We start from the raw sequence: 18,347 nt of genomic DNA, 5'->3' as shown, positions 1-18,347 counted from the left end.
AGTTACAGAGACAAAGTTTGGAGCTGAGAGGAAAGGATGGACCATCTAGAAACTGCTGCACCTGGAGATCCATCCCATAATCAGCCTCAAACGCTGACACCATTGCATACACCAGCAAGATTTTGCTGAAAGGACCCTGATATAGCTGTCTCTTGTGAGGCAATGCCAGTGCCTGGCAAACACAGAAATGGATGCTCACAGTCAGCTATTGGATGGAACACAGGGCCCCCAATGGAATAGCTAGAGAAAGTACTCAAGGAGCTAAAGGGGTCTGCGACCCTATAGGTGGAACAACAATATGAACTAACCAGTACCCCAGAGCTCGTGTCTCTAGCTGCATATGTATCAGAAGATGACCTAGTCGGCCCTCAGTGGAAAGAGAGGCCCATTGGTCATGCCAACTTTATATGCCTCAGTATAGGGGAATGTTAGGGCCAAGAAGTGAGAGTAGGTGGGTAGGGAAGTGGGGTGGGAGGGTATGGGGACTTTTGGGATAGCACTGGAAATGTAAATGAAGAAAATCCTAATTAAAAAAAAAAGTGTGTGATCAATGGTTCTAAAATGTTAAAACCAAAACCTATCAAAGGTGAGAAAGAATTGATGTACTTGCTTCTCTGCAGCACCAGCACAGTACAGTCTGATCTGGAACAATCTCAAACCACATCAAACAATTAGGTCCCAGAAACAGGCAGGAACAGGATGGAATTGCTTTTGCTTCTGCCACCTGAGACTGTGCTTCAAAAGATATAACTTTTAAAGATGAGCAGAGTCCTGTGGTTTTCTATCTTAAGAAAAACAAAAACAAAAACAAAAACAAGAGCCTGAAAGGTTATGTGAGCCCACCTTACAGCAGATATCTATCTTTCTATCTGCCCTGTTCAAGCCTGCAAGCTTAGACTGCACATTACCAGGGTCAGCCTCATTCCCTGGACTCTGAGCTAACTAGTCAGGCAGCCAGACCCGTGGCAATGATTGTGGGGAATACCTAGATGGGCATGTTCCCATCCCTGAGATTATCTATTGTTAAGATGGTTTAGATGTCAGATCATTCCTGAGTGTATATCCACAGGGTAAAGTAGGAAAAGATTGTAAGAGAAACTACAGTTTCAGGAGAAATCAGAGTTGCTGATACCCAATAGAAATCTATTTACTTCAAAGTGTGTGCAATTCACTTCTGCAGGGGCTGTGAAGGCTCCCTAGCCTGCATAGTTTTAGAGTGAGTGTAAGTGATTCCTAGCTATGTGCATACACATAGAGAAGAGGTTCTCAAGTGTCTTTTCCATACACAATATTCAGGCCTTCCATCCACCTTTATCCCCTCTGCCCCCTCCATACCACCCTCCAGCTACTCCAATCCATAACCAGCTCAAGGCAGGCTGGAAACAAAGGCCTCCCAGTCACCACCCTTCCCGTTCATTTTCTTACCCTGTAAACATTCACTGTTTCACTCCAGAACAGCTTCTAAACCTGGCTCTCCCCCAGTCTATTTGCCAGGTGTTAAAGTAGCACCTCCCGACTGCACCGACACCACAGGCCTGGGGAGAGAGATGGTTGCTGCTGCTGCTGCTGCTGCTGCTGCTGCTGCTGCTGCTACTACTACTACTACTACTACTACTACTACTACTACTACTACTACTACTACTGCTGCTGCTGCTGCTGCTGCTGCTTCAGCAGCAATAATATCTGAGAAGCAAGTGTGTCCACAGCCTGTGCTGAATGACCTGATGCCCGATATCGCCATGGGGATGTCTACACTGTCACTCAAGGACAGGAGGCTCCCAGAGCTTGCTGCAGACACAGAATTATGCCAGACAGTTTCTGAAGCAGGAACGGGACCTCCCCAGCATCTGTCATGTATTCTACGGAGACATACACACACATCTCTGAAAAAAACCACACTAGAGCAGAAAGTAGAAGGTAGAGAAAATCTGCAGGAATACCCAGATCTCTATGACTTCTCAAATGCTGCTTGCAGACCTTCCAGTCCTGCTCCTGGCAGACGTTCCCCTTCCCCTGCTCATGGTAGATACTTTGATCCAGACTTGTACAGCCACAATAAGGCATCACCAAATGGCTTAAAGTCAGCTTACCTACCTGGTCAGACCTCTCCTAAAAAGCAGGAAGATACTAGGAGAGAATATCCACTTTCTCCTGATGGGCATCTACACAAGCAGAAGAGTGAGCCAATACGTCTGGACGTTGTTGAGCAGCCTCCCCAGAGGTCAGACTTTCCTTCCNCAGCCTCAGAAAATGCTAGTAATGGTCCAGCCCATGTCAGGGCACGGACTGCAGTAGAAACTGACTTGACTTTTGGACTGACACCTAACAGAACTCCTTCCCATTCTGCGTGTAGCTCTGAAGTTCTCGAAGAGCGATCCAGTAGACGACTGACAGACAGCGAGTCCCTGGGCCATGGAGCTCAGAGAAATGCAGATCTGGAAAGGAGTGATTCCATTAGCAGAGGATGGAGGTCGCCAAGCAAGCCAGACTTCCTCTACAAAAAGTCTGCCCTCTGAAGTAGCTTCTGAATCTGTGCCTGAGATGTGAAACATCCTGTCTTATGATGTAACCCAACAGCTTACTCACAGGTTTATGGACGCCAGCTCAGTTCCACATTTTATTCTAGCTTTCGTGTGTATATATGTTTATTATACATGGCATGCTAAGAGGGTTGTTTTGAATGCTGCATCCGTCTTTTGTGTTTAAAAGTTGTGTGGGGATCATCTTAAAGAGCAAGCAAGCTGGCACTTTCTCTCCTTTACAGATAACTAACTTTTTGCACTTGTACATTTTACTTGTATTGATTTTATAACAGTGTGTTAAACTTTATTGCTACATTTAAAGGACTGTATTTTCATACTTTTTGCATTTTACCTATCATCTACCAGTTTCCATGTGCATTGGGTTGCACACTAAGATGTATTTTCTTACAAAATAGTTGTGTTTATTTTTTAATTATAGAAATTCCAAAGAACAGCACATCAAACACTCCTCTCTTTTTTGGTGGATGTTTCAGTTCAGAACTCTTCCTGCTCATTCTCCATAAATCTGATGTCATTCTTTTTTGTAAGTCTTGAAAGCCAGTCTTCATTCCCCACAGCAGAAGTCCAGGTCTCCATGTTTTTTGACTCAGTGAAGAACAGGAAGGAGGTGTCCAGTGTATGTGTAATTAGTGTGTGTTTTGTTGGGACCCCTGTAGATTCTGGAGTAGAGTTACTCACTCAGTCACAGGGCCTAAGGAAATTAGACTTTAGTGTTAGAAACAGTAGAGCTGGGCTTGGTGTGGACGCATGGCTTGAATTTCAGCTGTGGGCGTTGGGGACAGCTGATCAGAGGTTCAAGGTCATCTTAGACTACGTAGTAAATTCAAGATTAGGCTGGGTACATGAGCCCTGCCTCAAAAAAGCAAAATGAAACAAAAAATAGTAGCAGAGATGGTGATGTTACACACACAGGGCATACCGATGGGGTGCCTGGCTCTGCATGTGATTCACCATACTGGGGGAAATGACTGCGTTTAGTTGTCTTGCATTTTGTGGGGGGAAAAAAGTGCTCCAGTCTTATGTCTGTCATTTGGTATTTGTAATCATACGTTTTTCTTATTATTGTCTAGTATTTCTGCATTTTGGTGTCTTCTACAAAGTTGTATAATGCCTAGTGCTTTAACCAACAAAAAATGATTTTGTTTTCAGTAAAACAATACATGTCCTACTTGAACTCCACTGGAAATGCTGTTTTGGTGTGTACTGAATCACTGACCACGTGGATTCATTCATGATCCCTTCCCTGGGAAGGGCAGTGTGTGAGCTAAGGACTGTTTTATTTTGGTTGTTTTTTCTTACTTTGCAATGTAAATATATTAGTATTTAAGGTCAGGTTTTCTAAAATGGAGTTTGAAGCCAAAAGATTGAATCTATAGCATGTGATGATATATCAAACAAAGAAAATATTAAGTCTAAAAAATTCCTTACACAAAATATCCAGGAAATCTGAGCTACCTCCCGAATTAGTGTGGCTGTATAAGGGGAGGTGGGACACAGTTCCTGCCCCTAGAGCATCATCAGGCCATAGATCTCTATGACCACCATGAATGCTGATACTTGCTGTTGCCTTGAAGCTGATCTGCTATCTTTACTACTCTACTTTCAATCATTATTTCTGGGGAACATTCTCCCCCCATTACTCATAGCTAATCAGACCATAATAATTGAAACAGATGTTGTTCTCAGGAATGAGAAATAGAGATGGTCATGAGGCTGTGGAGAACAAGGAACAGGCCTTCTGCTTGTCCCTTAGGCCCATGGGAAAAGATTTAGATGACATAACAACAAAGGCCATAAAAGCCTACAAGGTCCTTTGTAGAAATAGTTTATTGCCAGACTTATTCTTGAATTTAGGATCATGAAGAAATATATGTACCCTCTCAACCTCCATAGATCAAGAAAACAAGATATTTCAAGACAAATCCAGATTTAAACAATATCTATAGAGAAATTCAGCTCTACAAAAAAATGTTAGAAGGGAAATTCCAACCCAAGAAGGATAACTACACCCAAGGAAACAGGAAATAATTAACTCTATAACAGCAAAAACAAAACAAGAGAAGCATACAAACACTACATCAAACAAAAGGAATTAACCATCAGTGATCATTAATATCTCTCAACATCATAGACACAATTCCCCAGTAAAAACACACAGACTAACAAAAGGATTCTAATACAGGATACATAATTCTGCTACATACAAGAAATACACCTCAGCACTTAAGATATGAATTACCTGAGAGCAGAGGGCTAGAAAAATTTTTTCCAAGCAAACGGACCCAAGAAGCAAGCTGGATTAACCATTCTAATGCCTATTAATATGCATTCAAACAAAATTAATTAAAGGAGACAGAAGAATATTTCATCCTCATCAAAGAAAAATCTACTAAGATGTATTCCCAATTCTGAACATCTATACCCCAAACACAAGGGTACTCACAATTGAAAAAAAAAATTCTGAACTTAAACTACTTAATGACCCCACTCATTATTAGTATAAGACTTCAAGATCTAACCTCTCCAATCAACAGGTCATCCAGTCAAAAACTAAATAAAGAAATAATGAAACTAGCTGGGCATATAATGGCATACGCCTTTAATCCCAGCACTTGGGTGGCAGAAGTAGGCAAAGTACTGATTTCAAGGCCAACCTGGTCTCCAGAGTGAGTTGTAGGGCAGCCAGAACTACACAGAGAAGCCCTGTCTCAAAAAAAAAAATTAAAAATTAAAAAATAAAAAAAATAATGACACTAAATGGCATTATCACTCAAATGAATCTAACAGATATCTACACAACATTTCACCCAAACACAAAAGAATATGACTGCTACTCAGCACCTCATGGAACATTCTCCAAACTAGATCTATAGTTGATCACAAAGTAAGCCTCAACAGATACAAGAAAAAAATTGAAATAACATCTTGTATCTTATCAGACCACAGTGGATTTAAACTGGAATTTAACAAAAACAGAAACATCAAAAATCCTAAATACTCATGGAAATTGAACAACTCTATACTCAAAGATCATAGAATGAGGAAATTAATTAATTAATTAGTTAAAAACCTATATCCAACATCATGCTAAATGAAGAACACTTGAAGCTATCACACTCATTTTAAAGTTGGTAAAATAGGCATCACTGAATCAAAGAATGGATAAAGAAGTGCATATTTACACAATGGAATATTTCTCAGTTGTTAAAAATGACATCGTGAAATTTACAGGTAAAGTGCAGAACAGACACTGAAGGAATGACCATCCTGAGACTGCCCCACCTGGGGATCCATCCCATAAACAATCACAAAACCCAGACACTATTTTAGATGCCAGCAAGTGCTTGCTGAAAGGACCCTGATATAGTTGTCTCCTGAGAGATTCTGCCAGTTCCTGACAAATACACAAGTGAATGCTCACAGCCATCCATTGGACAGAGCACAGGGTCCACAATGAAGGAGCTAGAGAAAGTACCCAAGGAGCAAAAGGTTTGCAGCCCCATTGAAATAACAACAATAAGAACTAACCAGTAACCGCAGAGCTCCCATGGACTAAGCCACCAGCCAAAGAATACACATGATGGAACTCATGGCTCCAGCTACATATACAGCAGAGGATGGCCTAGTCAGTAATCAATGGGAGGAAAGGCCCTTCGACTTCTTAAGGCTCTAAGCCCCAGTGGAGGGTAATGCCAGGGCCAGGAAGCAGTAGTGGGTAGGTTGGTGAGCAGGAGAAGGGAAGAGGGAATAGAAGATCTTTGGAGGGGAAACCAGGAAAGGGGATAACATTTGAAATGTAAATAAAGAAAATATTTTAAAAACTGATAAAAATGATGAATGGGAAAAAACATGCTAAAGTTTTTAGAATTTACACAATTCTTATTCTACTACAAGAAAGCATTGTATTTGTGGATGTACATGAACAGTGTATATATATAAAATCCAGATCATGTTGTGCTATGGACATGTCTTTACAATTCTTCCTGATGGTTAAAACAGTTCGTTAGAATTCAAAATGCATAATCATCTGTAAGTTGACACTTGTTAGGCTCTTGTCAGGATTAGTGACTGGCACGTTTTATTTAGCACAGTTCCAGTCAGAGTCTGCCAAATTGTTACAACAGAAGTACAGCAATAGGTGGGTAGAGAACAGGAAGTACAGTGCCATGTTTCTCAATTGGAGACCTTGAAATAAGTGATGTTACTAGCTATCAAATAAACACACTCAAAAGCAGGAAAAAAATCATTCCCAGTGAGGTAATCCAGATCCAGAAAGATAAATAAGGTATGCATTTATTTATATGTGTACATTATCTCTTAAGTAAGTGATAATCAAACTACAATCTACCGATCGTGAGAGGTTATGTAAAGAGGAGGGTTATACTGAGGAAGCATGGATCTCCATGAGAAGGGGAAATAAAATATACACTGAGAGTGGACTGGATATAGATGTAGACAGAGAAGTAGGAGGGATATGGTTGCAGGGGAGAAATGGAGAAAGTGTGTGTGTGTGTAGAGGGAGGCAGCTTGAATTAGGTTTGAGATATTTGTGGACTGGTGAGAACCTGGTGCACTGAGAACTTTCAGGAATCTATGAGGGTGACCCAAGGGAGGACTGCTAGTAATGGAGGGTACAGAGTCTGAGCAGGACATCTTTGTTGGAAAGGAAAGTTTCTCAGTAGTGGGTTACATTTAGTTGTGTTATTGAGTGTGGTGGTCCTACATACATCCCTAAACAACCCAGGCTGATACGAGGACAGAGGTTAGCTCTCTGAAAATTGAAAGTTGGACCACATTACCAAACAAACTATACATATCACTGAACATAGAGAGATCAGGTTAGCAAGGGATGGAAGTCTCCTACATTTTAGTCTCTTTAGTGCAAAAGTTACTCTACAGTCTTCAGAAAAAGAAACTGTGACACCAACCCAGCAAAAAGAACATTTCCACCTACAATGTGCCCTGCCTGCAAGATGTGCTGGAGGAGTGGTAGTGCAGAACTTGTGGGAGTGACCAACCAATGTTTGGTTAAACTTGAGGCTCAGTTCACAAGGGGAACTATGTTCGCTCCACTGCCCGAATAACCAGGAACCAGGGACCAGCTCAGGCTCCTAGGTTAAATCCAAACATGACTGGAAAAAAAAAACATAAAAATCCATTAAATGATGCTCAGTGATATTCTGTTATACTTCTAGATCAGTGCCTTGTCCAGTCATCATCAGAAAGGATTTATCTGGCAGTATATTAAAGTGGTTGCAGGGACACACAGCCAGAGATTATGCAGAGTGGTGTGTGTGTGTGTGTGTGTGTGTTTAATTTAGAGGTCTCCATCATATCCCTCCCCTCAAAGAAAAGAGAATGCCACAGAAAAGGGGGAAGAAAGATTATAGGAATCAGAGGTGGAGGAGCCAGGAGAACATGGGCCATCCTATCAACTAAGCAATGCTCACATAGGATTACAAGACTGAAATGCCAGGAGTTTGGAATATATGAGTCTGCATCAGGTCCTCTCAGTAAAGTTTAAATCTTTTAGCTTGATGTTTTTGAGGGACAATAACCAATGTGTTTAACTTTTACACTTTTGTATGCTTTTAAGACTAATTTTCTTCTATTTCACTAGTCTTGTCCAGCTTAATATGGGGGCTTTGGTCTGGTATTGTTGCATCCTCTTTGTCAAGTTTGGCTGTCATCTCTTAGAAGAATTTTTTTCTGAATTAGAAATGAAGGAGTAGTATATCTGAGGAGGGGGACCTAGAAGGAGTGGAGAAGGGGTTGTATGATATGGCTTGGTGGTATTATGTGTGAAAAGAAACCTTTTAAAATTAATAAACAGAATTCAATTAATGGAGCTCTGATGAAACAGTGCCTATTACTTAATGCTTTTCTAGAATCAGCACTGGGATAACATCCCTGAGTCACTCAGGTCTCTGTCCCTTAATACACTACTTGTAAAATTCCCTTTTTTAGATGGGAATATAACTCAGTGTATCTTATTTTAAGAATACATTTGTAATATTAATATCGATATAATTATTAGATAAATTTAAGTTTAAAAACTCCAATATAGGCATTATAAGGAGATTTGCTTCTTACATAGGACTCTGATCAGGGCCTCTTTCATATCTCTGTTTCTCAGACTGTAGATAAATGGATTCAGCATGGGTGTCACCACTGTGTACATTAGGGCCATGACAATCTCCTTTACAGTAGAGTTATTAGCTGATGGGCATATGTAGACACCAATAATTGTCCCATAGAACAGTGAGACCACAGACAGGTGGGAGCCACAGGTGGAAAAGACCTTGGCTATGCCCCGTGTAGTTGAAAACTTCAGAATGGAGCAGACAATTTGTACATAGGAAACAACAATGAGTATGAATGGTATCACAATATCAAGCCCTCCCAAGATAAATATCATTAGTTCATTAATATAAGTGTCAGAGCAAGCTAACTTGAGCAGAACAGATATGTCACAGAAAAAGTGGGGGATCACATTGTCCTCACAGAATGACAATCTTGCCAAGAGTAGGGTGTGTAACATGGAATACAGAATGGTAAATACCCAGGAGAGCACTACCAGAGACACACAGAGCTTAGGGCTCATGATGCGAGTGTAATGAAGAGGGAAGCAGATGGCCACATAGCGGTCATAGGCCATGACCACAAGAAGAACATTCTCCATGTTTGCAAAAACCATGAAAAAGTACATTTGTGTCAGACACCCGGCATAGGTGATAGATGTGTCCTGGCTCTGCATGTTCTGCAGCAACTTGGGAATTGTGACAGAGGAAAAGCAGAGATCAGAGAATGACAAGTTGCTGAGAAACAAGTACATGGGTGTGTGGAGATGGGGGTCCAGATGAATGAGGATGATGATGATGAGGTTCCCCAGGACAGAGGTGAGGTACATAGCCAAGAAGAGAGCATAGAACAGCTGCTTCTGTTCTGGGGGAATGGGCAGTCCCAGGAGGATGAACTGAGAGATGGCCGTCTGATTATTCAATATCATTCTTATTCTCCAATATTCCAATGAGAAAATTATCGATGTCACTGAAAATTCAAAACAAAAAAAGAATATAAATTCAGAAAATATATTGTATAAAAATGGATCTTACAGTCATCATAGTAATTATAACCTCAAAACTCCAAATGTCTGAAATCACTACAATCATTAATATTCTTTCTTAACATCTCTCTACTAGGTTTGAATCTCCTCCTTTTTCCTAGATATTTGTACACTGTTTCTCCTGAGATACAAAATGGATTAATGCTTCTCTCTCCTGCTACCTGATCATCCTGGTTGACTTTTGTCTGTTCATTTGCAATTTGCTCTATGTTATTTTGTATATTGATGTTCTTAAAGAATTTATATCAACATTATCATCATAATATTATATGAATGTCAAGAAACACTTGCATACTTCTCTGTATTAGATTGTTCTTTCTAACTTGGACCGAAATGACTTTGTAACATAGATATTTTTACTCCACTGTAAACTAATTAACCCCATTCCATTATTTTATGACAGGCACCAGATCCTCAAAAGACCCAAGTGAAAGTCATGTTTTCATTTTATTGTCTCCCAAAGCATTCCTTATTGTACCTTTTTTTGGTTTCCCATAGGCCAGTAAACGAAAATAAGTTTTTCATCAGAAATCAGTGATTTTTTTCATTGTTGCTTTAGTCATTTTTTATTAGATATTCCTGTTTCCCCTCTGAAAACCCCATATCACATCTCCATTCCCCCTGCTTATAAACCCACCCACTCCCTTTCCCTGTCCTGGAATTCCTCTACAATGGGTCCTTAAACCTTTTCAGGACCAAGGGCCTCTTCTCCCATTTATGTTCATCAAGGCCATCCTCTGCTTCATATGCAGCTGGAGCCATGGGTTCCTCCATGTCTTCTTTTTTATAAGATATTTATTTATTTATATTTCAAATGTTATCCCCTTTCCCGGTTTTCCCCCTCGCAGAACACCCTATCCCATCACCCCTCCCTCTACTCACTATCCCATCCACTTCTGCCTCCCTGCCCTTGCATTCCCCTACACTGGGTCATAAAGCCTTCAAAAGACCAAGAGCCTCTCCTCCCATTGATGCCTGATAAGGCCATCCTCTGCTACATTTGCAACTGGAGCCATGAGTCCTACCATGTGTATCCTTTGGTTGGTTGTTTAGTCCCTGAGAGCTCTGGGGTTTCTGGTTGGTTGATATTGTTGTTCTCCCTGTGGGGTTGCAAACCCCTTCAGCTCCTTCAATCTTTTTCCAACTCTTTTATTGGGAATAACATGCTCTGTCCAATGGTTGGCTGCAGGCATCTGCCTTGGTATTTGCAGGCTCTGGCAGAGCCTCTCAGGAAACAGCTACATCAGGCTCCTGTCACCATGTATTTCTTGGCATCCAAAATAGTGTCTGCATTTGGGGGCTGTATGTGGGATGGTTACCGAGGTGGATGGCTTTTGTTCCGCAATTTTTCTCTGTATTTCCTCCAGTGAGTATTTTGTTCTGCCTTCTAAGAAGGACAGAAGCATCCACATTTTGGTCTTTCTTCTTCTTGAGTTTCATTTAGTCTGTGAATTGTATCTTGGTTAGTCCAAGCTTTTGGAATTATACCGACCCACCTGTGGGTTCATGTCTTGGGTGTTCTCTTATGATTGGGTAACCTCACTCAGGATGATATTTTTTTAGTTCCATCCATTTGCCTATGATTTTCATGAAGTCATTGTTTTTTATACTGGAGCAGTACTCTATTGTGTAAATATATCCATTCCTCTGTTGAAGGACATCTGTGAAATTTCCAGTTTCTGGCTATTATAAATAAGGCTGCTACAAACATAGTAGAGGAGGTGTCTTTTTTATATGTTGGGGCAACGTTTGTGTATATACCCAGGAGTGGTATAGCTATTTCCTCATTTAATCCTACGTCCAATTTTCTGGGGAACTACCAGACTGATTTCCAGAATGGTTGTACCAACTTGCAATCCCACCAACAATGGAGGGGTATTTCTCTTTCTCCTTAAATCCATTTATTTTTTTTCTTACCCTGAACTGCTGTCATACATTATATAGAGTATCCCCTAAATTCTTCTCCTATTTCATTAATTATTCTCTGTAAGCTTATATCAATATATGAGGATCACATCTTTTCTTTACTGGAATATAGAGGTTAACTCAGTAACAATTATGTTCTCATGTCTCCTGACCGTTCTCTTCATCATGTTTCATTTACACTGTGATATTCTAACAAAGAAGTTCCATCACATTTTTTTCAGATTACCACTACTGCTCTGAGGATGAGTTCAAAGCTCCTTCAAAGACATAAATGCTCTTTCATTATCTCTCAGGTGCCAGAGGCACACCCCATAGTCTCACAGTGATTCTTGGATCTCTCTTCATCAATGCTGGGGTTAGGACTCTTCAACTCCTTCATTTTAGAGTTGCTCCTCCTCTTGCCTATTACTTCCATGTTTCCCCTTCATCTGTTTCATCCTCACTCATAGGTCAGAGATATTGCTTATGACATACTCAACTAAATTTACTTTTTCCCATACCAAGTGATACCTTCAGCTCTGCTTCCTAGCATTATATCCCTATCCCATACAGTTAAATATGTGGTCACTGTTTAATCTGTATTCACATTAATTGTAAACAATAAGTAGAAAAGGTCACATAAGTCTTCATTTTGTGTGGTTGTTTACAACCATTCAGATTTTCCAACTAAGGCCAATACCTGTCATGATGAATGAAATTGGTAGATGAACCTTTGTTACATGAAAAATGTTCATCTTCTGCCTGAGATACAAGTGTGTAATAACCACTCTTCTCAGTGCCTCCAACATTATAGATAGTTCTTCAAATATTCGCCTGATCAGTCTCTAACACTGGGCAGTCTGTATCCTAATCACATGCATGGGAAGACATGTAGGAGTGCACACACATGAGTGCATGCACACACACACACACACACACACACACACACCATCCTGTGATTCTGGACATCACTGGCTATGGAATCTATCACAGGTCTTTAAGCTGACATGACATAAGAAACAGCAAGAGATCTAAACAACTTTCTCAACAATGCTACAACCTAATATGACTGCTTTCACCTTCACAGACTGGCAGCTTTTTAATACAGCTGAATTCAGAGATTACACACTTAGACTTTGTGGTTTAGCATTACAGAGGATAAACCAGGTAGGACAAAAAACATACACCATTTAAAAAGTGGCTCTCACTGCCTCTGCATCCCAAGTACTGCCATGACATACCCATTTTCTGTCTCTCATGTAAATGAATACTGCTTTTGTGTTATGCACGCATGTATGCCAAGATGAGAATCTGAGAAGTCACCACCCACAATTATCACTGATCAGTCAACTAACTTCTTATATTCTCTATATATGAAGACTGTAATCCTCAAATTAAACACCACATAACAAACCTAAAGGGTATGTTTCTAACATTTGGCAGACCTGCATATTTGTTTGGATTCTGTAAAAGAACTCAGTTTGATTGAGTAGCTTTCATTGTAGATTTACATTAACACCCAGATAATTAGTATCATTCTTGATGAACTGTAATAGGAACAATCACATACAATAGCAGTGACTCAGCTATTTGTAAATTTGTACAGATAAAATTAATCATCATTTTAAATAAGACACTATTTCAGAGTTTTTCAGACCCCAGAGGTGAAAGTATAGTAAACAAACATTAAGCACTAAAGAACTGAACTCCATCTCTTGGTAAATTCTTGTGTTAAAATATTATGAAATTGGAAAAAACCCACAATGAGTAATAGTAATGAAGACAATATGAAACGGGTTATATGATGGCTATGAAATAAATACTATCACAGTATGACTAAGAAAAAAGATATGAATCATACCTGAAAACCTATCTTTCATAAAACAGAAATTCCAATTGATTGCAAGATACCAGATTATTTTCCTGAATGTATCCAACACTGATGAATCTGAATCATAATTTCTGGTTCATGCTCATGATCACTTTTATTTTATTTGCAGACAAAAAAAAATAGCTGCTGTTGCTCTATACACATCACCTATCTGCACCATCCCTACTTACTGCCTTCTGCTGCCATCCCTGGACCTTAAGTGCCCAACATCCCAGAGGGGTGCAGATCCTGTATAACTCATTAAGGACATAGTAATTATACTGGACCATTCTAGGGCCAATTTACATCTGAGATCTCTAGTGGAGACCAATTATATTCATTAATCACTATTTCCTATGCTTAGGAGATGGTAGAATTTAAAGAAAAACAAACAAAAATATTAATTAATTAATTGCAGGAGTAATAATGCCGAAAAGCATGGAAAAGCATACTTCTTCCATGTTCAGAACAGGGCTTCTCATGACTGGATGCCATTTTGTTAGTAAGAAAAGTAAAGAAGGTTGACTGAAAACCACCTCATATTATCAGGAATTATTCTGAATGTTATTAACTTAAAGTGTCTCACTGAACAAAATTTAGACAAACAGCTAGGAATGGTTTTTAAATTTTTGGTTGTGAGCCTAGCCTTTAAATTCTGAGCCCTCTCCAGCCTATCCACCCGTAGTTTTTAATCAGATTGAGATTTGTCGAAAACCACCCAGCTCCTAAGCTTCCAAGGACAGCATCACAATCCAACATAACTATCTGCAAGAGGATGTAGGGCAGAGAGACAGCCTTCTTTAAATTTTTAAATTTCATTTTACAATATTCTGTCTGTGCAAAGATGTGAAAGGGGCAGGAATAGGGCAAGCAGATGTCATATTTAGCTTCCACAAGCTCATAGGAAAACAGTCCATGTTCCCACACCTGTTCACTCATTTTGCCTTCTTACCTCCCCGTGAAATCATTAATTCTGCCTACTACCACCATTATCCAAAACTTCTTCATCTATGTGTGAATATTTTATAATTCGATGTTGAATGTGTAACCATTTATCACAAGGTCAGAGGTGGCATTCATAATTCATTCCTTCATGATAGCTTTCTGAACATGGCAGTTATCAGTTAAACAAAGTTCTGTACACAATAATAAATCACAAACTTTCAATCCCAGAGAATCTTGATCCTTATTGATCTAACCTTTACGTAGTTCTTAGAGATGATTTACTTTTGTTTTGAATGTGGAAAAAGTGAGATTTAATTATGGGTTCAGGATGTTAGACACAGTGCTGCCTGCTCTAGTTCCATAGAAAAACCACATTTTGCTTGCTACTCACTTGGTATTAATTACCCCCAAAAGAATGATGTCATCTACTCTCTGAGCTTTGGATGATATGAGAAACAAAAGCCATTGTTTGGTAGGACCAAGATCTAATTCAATCACTATGAACTGTGGTGTACATATGCACATGTATAATTAAATAGCCTTAGTATTTTCAGTGTTATTCAAGGAGCCTACAATGCATTTTAGAACCCATTACCCCCCCCCAAAGAATTCCTATGCCCATTCCCATATACTCTCACCTCTATCCATCTACAGGCAATTCTACTTTATGCTCTTACAGGTTTTTCTATTCTTCCTATTCATGTGAATATAATCTCTTCCTGGCTGTGTCTTTCTATTTGAATGTTTTCAAGCTATGCCTGTGTACCAATAATTGATGTTTTTATTGTGAAATAATATGTCATTGTACTGATATGATATGAATGTTTACATAATCATTTGCTGATGGTTCTTTCCACTTTTGACAATGCTAAATAGTGCTTCTGTGAATATTAATAAATAAGCATTTTTTGACTCAATTATTGTAGTTATGTACCTAGTCATATGGTAATTCTACATTAAAAGATTTTTCTTGCCGGGCAGTGGTAGCTTACTCCTTTGATCCCAGCACTTGGGAGGCAGAGGCAGCAGATTTCTGAGTTTGAGGCTAGCCTGCTCTACAGAGTGAGTTCCAGGACAGCCAGGGTTATACAGAGAAACCCTGTCTCAAAACAAAACAAAACAAAACAAAAACAAAACAAAATAAGATTTTTCCCATTTAAATTTTTAGCTAATTCTAAATAAAAATATTTTATTTATATTAGCCTACAAGATGGTTGAATTCATTGTGGATATTTATTTATTTATTTATTTATTTATTTATTTATTTATATTCTAGTTATTGCCCCCCTGTCAGTTTCCCCTCTTATTCCTCTTCCAAGAGGGTGCTCCCACCATCAGCCCGCCCCCTTCCTTGGGGCCTCTTATTTCTCAAAGATTAACTGAATCCTCTCATACTGAGGTTTGACCAGGCAGACCTCTGCCATATTTGTTCCAGGGTTTATGGTCCACCCCATGTATGCTCCTGGTTAGTGGCTTAGTCTCTGGGAGCTCTCTAGGATCTGGGTTAGTTGAGACTGATGATCTTCCTATGGAGGTTTCTCAGAAAAGGAGGATCCATACCTGGGCATCAACACACACATACACACACACACACACAGACACATACACACGTCACTGCAGGACTAGATGCATCCTCTTCCACTCAGGCCAGACAAGATAGCAGATTTGGAGACAGAACTGCTCCAGTTATTGGGGAACCTGTATAAAGACCAAACTGTATACTCACTACATATGTGTTGAGGTCCAGCCCATGCTCAATCATCAGTTGGTGGTTCAGTCTCTGGGAACTCTCAGGGGTCAATATTCTTTGATTCTTTGGAGTAACCTCTAACCTCTGGTTTCCTTAATCCATCCCCTAACTCTTCCACAAGACTTTCTGAGTTCCATCTAATATTTGGCTATGGATTTCCAAGTCTGTTTCAGTCAACTGCTGGGTGGAGTCTCTCAGAGGACAGTTATGTTAGGCTCCTGTCTACAAGCATAAAAGAGTATCATTAATAGTATCAGGGATTGGTTCTTGACCATGGAATGGATCTCCAGTTCAGCCAGACATTTGTTGGCCATTCCCTCAGTCTCTGCTCTTTCTTTGTCCCTACACTTTTTGTAGGTAGAACAAATTTCGGGTTTCGTTGTTTATAATCATTCATATCTTTCCAATATCTGTCATGATAAGACAAATACCTGTCGTGATGTATGAAAGTGGCCAAAGAACATTTGTTGTATGCTGCTTAAAATTATACAAATTTCTTTATGATCAAATGTAAAAAAAAAATCCCCATTTAAATAGAAACACTTTAACAGTTAGCAATAAATTGTAAACTCTACACTGCATTGTGGGTGAGTTGGTGTTGTTATCCCTCCCCTGGGAGTCCTTCCTGTCTATAATAGGTGGCCACTTCAGGTTTCATATACCCCACTATAAGGAGTTTCACCAAGAGTCACCCTTATACTCTCCCTGGAGTATCTCCTATCTCAGTTCTCTGGCATCTGCCATATTCTAAGCCTTCTTCCACCCTAATTCCCATTCATTCTCTCACTGGCTTTTCCTGAACCCCTGATCTTTTACCAACCCCATCTCCCTTCCCCATTCCTTCTACACATTCCATCCATCCATCCACCTCCACTGAATATTTTATTTCCTATTCTGAGTTAGATTCGAGCTTCCTTCCTTGGGTCTTCATTGTTACTTAGATTCTTTGGGTCTATGGATTGTAGCATAGATATACTGTATGTTATGACTGATATCCACTAATAAGTGAGTACATACTATGCATGTCCTTTAGATCTAGGTTCCCTCACTCAGAATGTTTTCTACTTCCATCCATTTGCCTGCAATTGTCATGATGTCCTTGTTTTTAATGGCTAAATAGTATTCCATTGTATAAATGAAACATATTTTCTTCCTTTATTTTAAAATTTTATTTTCTATTAAATTATTTTATTAATTTACATACCAAATGTCACTCCCCTTATTAGTGCCCCTTCCCAGAGTTCAAAAGCCCATCCCCCTTCTCATTGCCTCTGAGATTCTCCCCCCCACACACACACACACCCTTGTCACCATCCCAAAAACCTTCACCTCACCCTACCCCAGAATCCCTGTTCCTTAGGCCATCAAGTCTCTACATGATTGATTAGGCACACCTTCTCCTACTGAGGACAAACAAAGCAGTCTTCTGCTACATATATACTAGTGATATATGTAGATATACGGCCAGAGATCAGGCATGTATACTCTTTAGTGGTGGCTTATTATGTGGGAGCTCTGAGGGGTCCAGGTTAGTTAATATTGTTAGTCTTCCTGTGGTCTTGCCATCCTCTTCATCCCCTGCTCCATTTTTCCTCACTGTATTTTCTTTAGACAGGAACAATTTTATGTCAAATTTTTGAAGATTGTTGGGTGTCCCCTGTCCCATCTGGGGCCATGTCTATCTACTGGAGGTAGTCTCTTAAAATTCCATCTACCCACTGTTGGGCATCTCAGCTAAGGTCATCCTCGTATAGTCCTGGGAGCTTTTGACATCCTAGGTCTCTGTGACTTTTAGAGGTTCCCCCACCCCTGATCCCACACTGCTGCATATTTCCACTCATTCTTCTGGCCCTCTAGGCTTCTATCATATCTTCTTCCATACCTGACCTTGCCCTTCCCTTTCCCCTCCTTCTCCCCTTTCCAACCCAGATATTCCCTCCCTTTGCACCAATGATTATTTTGTCCCCTCTTCTAAGCAGGATTGAAGTATCCACACTTGGGCCTTCCTTCTTATTAAGGTTTCTACATTCTGTGAGTTTTATTATGAGTATTCTGAATTTTATTGGCCAATGTACAATATCAGTGAGTAAAACCATGCATGTTCTTTTGGGTCTGGTTACCACACTCAGGATGATATTTTCTAGTTCCATTCATTTCCCTGTAAAATTCATGATGTCCTTGGTTTTTTGTTGTTGTTGTTGTTTTGTT

At 39.8% G+C, this 18,347-nt stretch overlaps 2 protein-coding genes across 4 annotated transcripts in view; one reads left to right on the top strand and one right to left on the bottom strand.

Moving 5' to 3' along the window:
• The window catches only part of Btbd7 (BTB domain containing 7), an 84,968-nt gene extending 82,452 nt beyond the window's left edge, over positions 1-2,516 (top strand). For both annotated transcript variants that reach the window (XM_029484385.1, XM_029484386.1), the window contains exon 12: positions 2,023-2,516. In XM_029484385.1, coding sequence (XP_029340245.1) covers positions 2,023-2,516 — 494 coding nt within the window. The remainder of the gene's footprint in view (positions 1-2,022) is intronic.
• A 6,017-nt stretch (positions 2,517-8,533) lies between these two features.
• Positions 8,534-9,552, bottom strand: LOC110306955 (olfactory receptor 1468-like). Of its 2 annotated transcripts, XM_021179133.1 has the most exons (2): positions 8,629-9,552; positions 8,534-8,590 (listed from the first exon to the last, which is right to left on the bottom strand). In XM_021179133.1, the coding sequence occupies exons 1-2, from the start codon at positions 9,550-9,552 to the stop codon at positions 8,534-8,536; spliced, it is 981 nt and encodes a 326-aa protein (XP_021034792.1). The 2 variants fall into 2 exon arrangements, with proteins under 2 accessions (XP_021034792.1, XP_021034793.1); XM_021179134.1 differs by lacking the exon at positions 8,534-8,590 and having other exon boundaries at positions 8,614-9,552.
• Positions 9,553-18,347: the final 8,795 nt, after the last annotated feature.

The sequence above is a fragment of the Mus caroli genome, chromosome 12 (assembly GCF_900094665.2).
Source record: "Mus caroli chromosome 12, CAROLI_EIJ_v1.1, whole genome shotgun sequence".
Taxonomy (NCBI): Eukaryota; Metazoa; Chordata; class Mammalia; order Rodentia; family Muridae; genus Mus; species Mus caroli.
The sequence above is the reverse complement of the archived record's forward strand: the minus strand, read 5'-3'. Positions and strand labels throughout refer to the sequence as shown.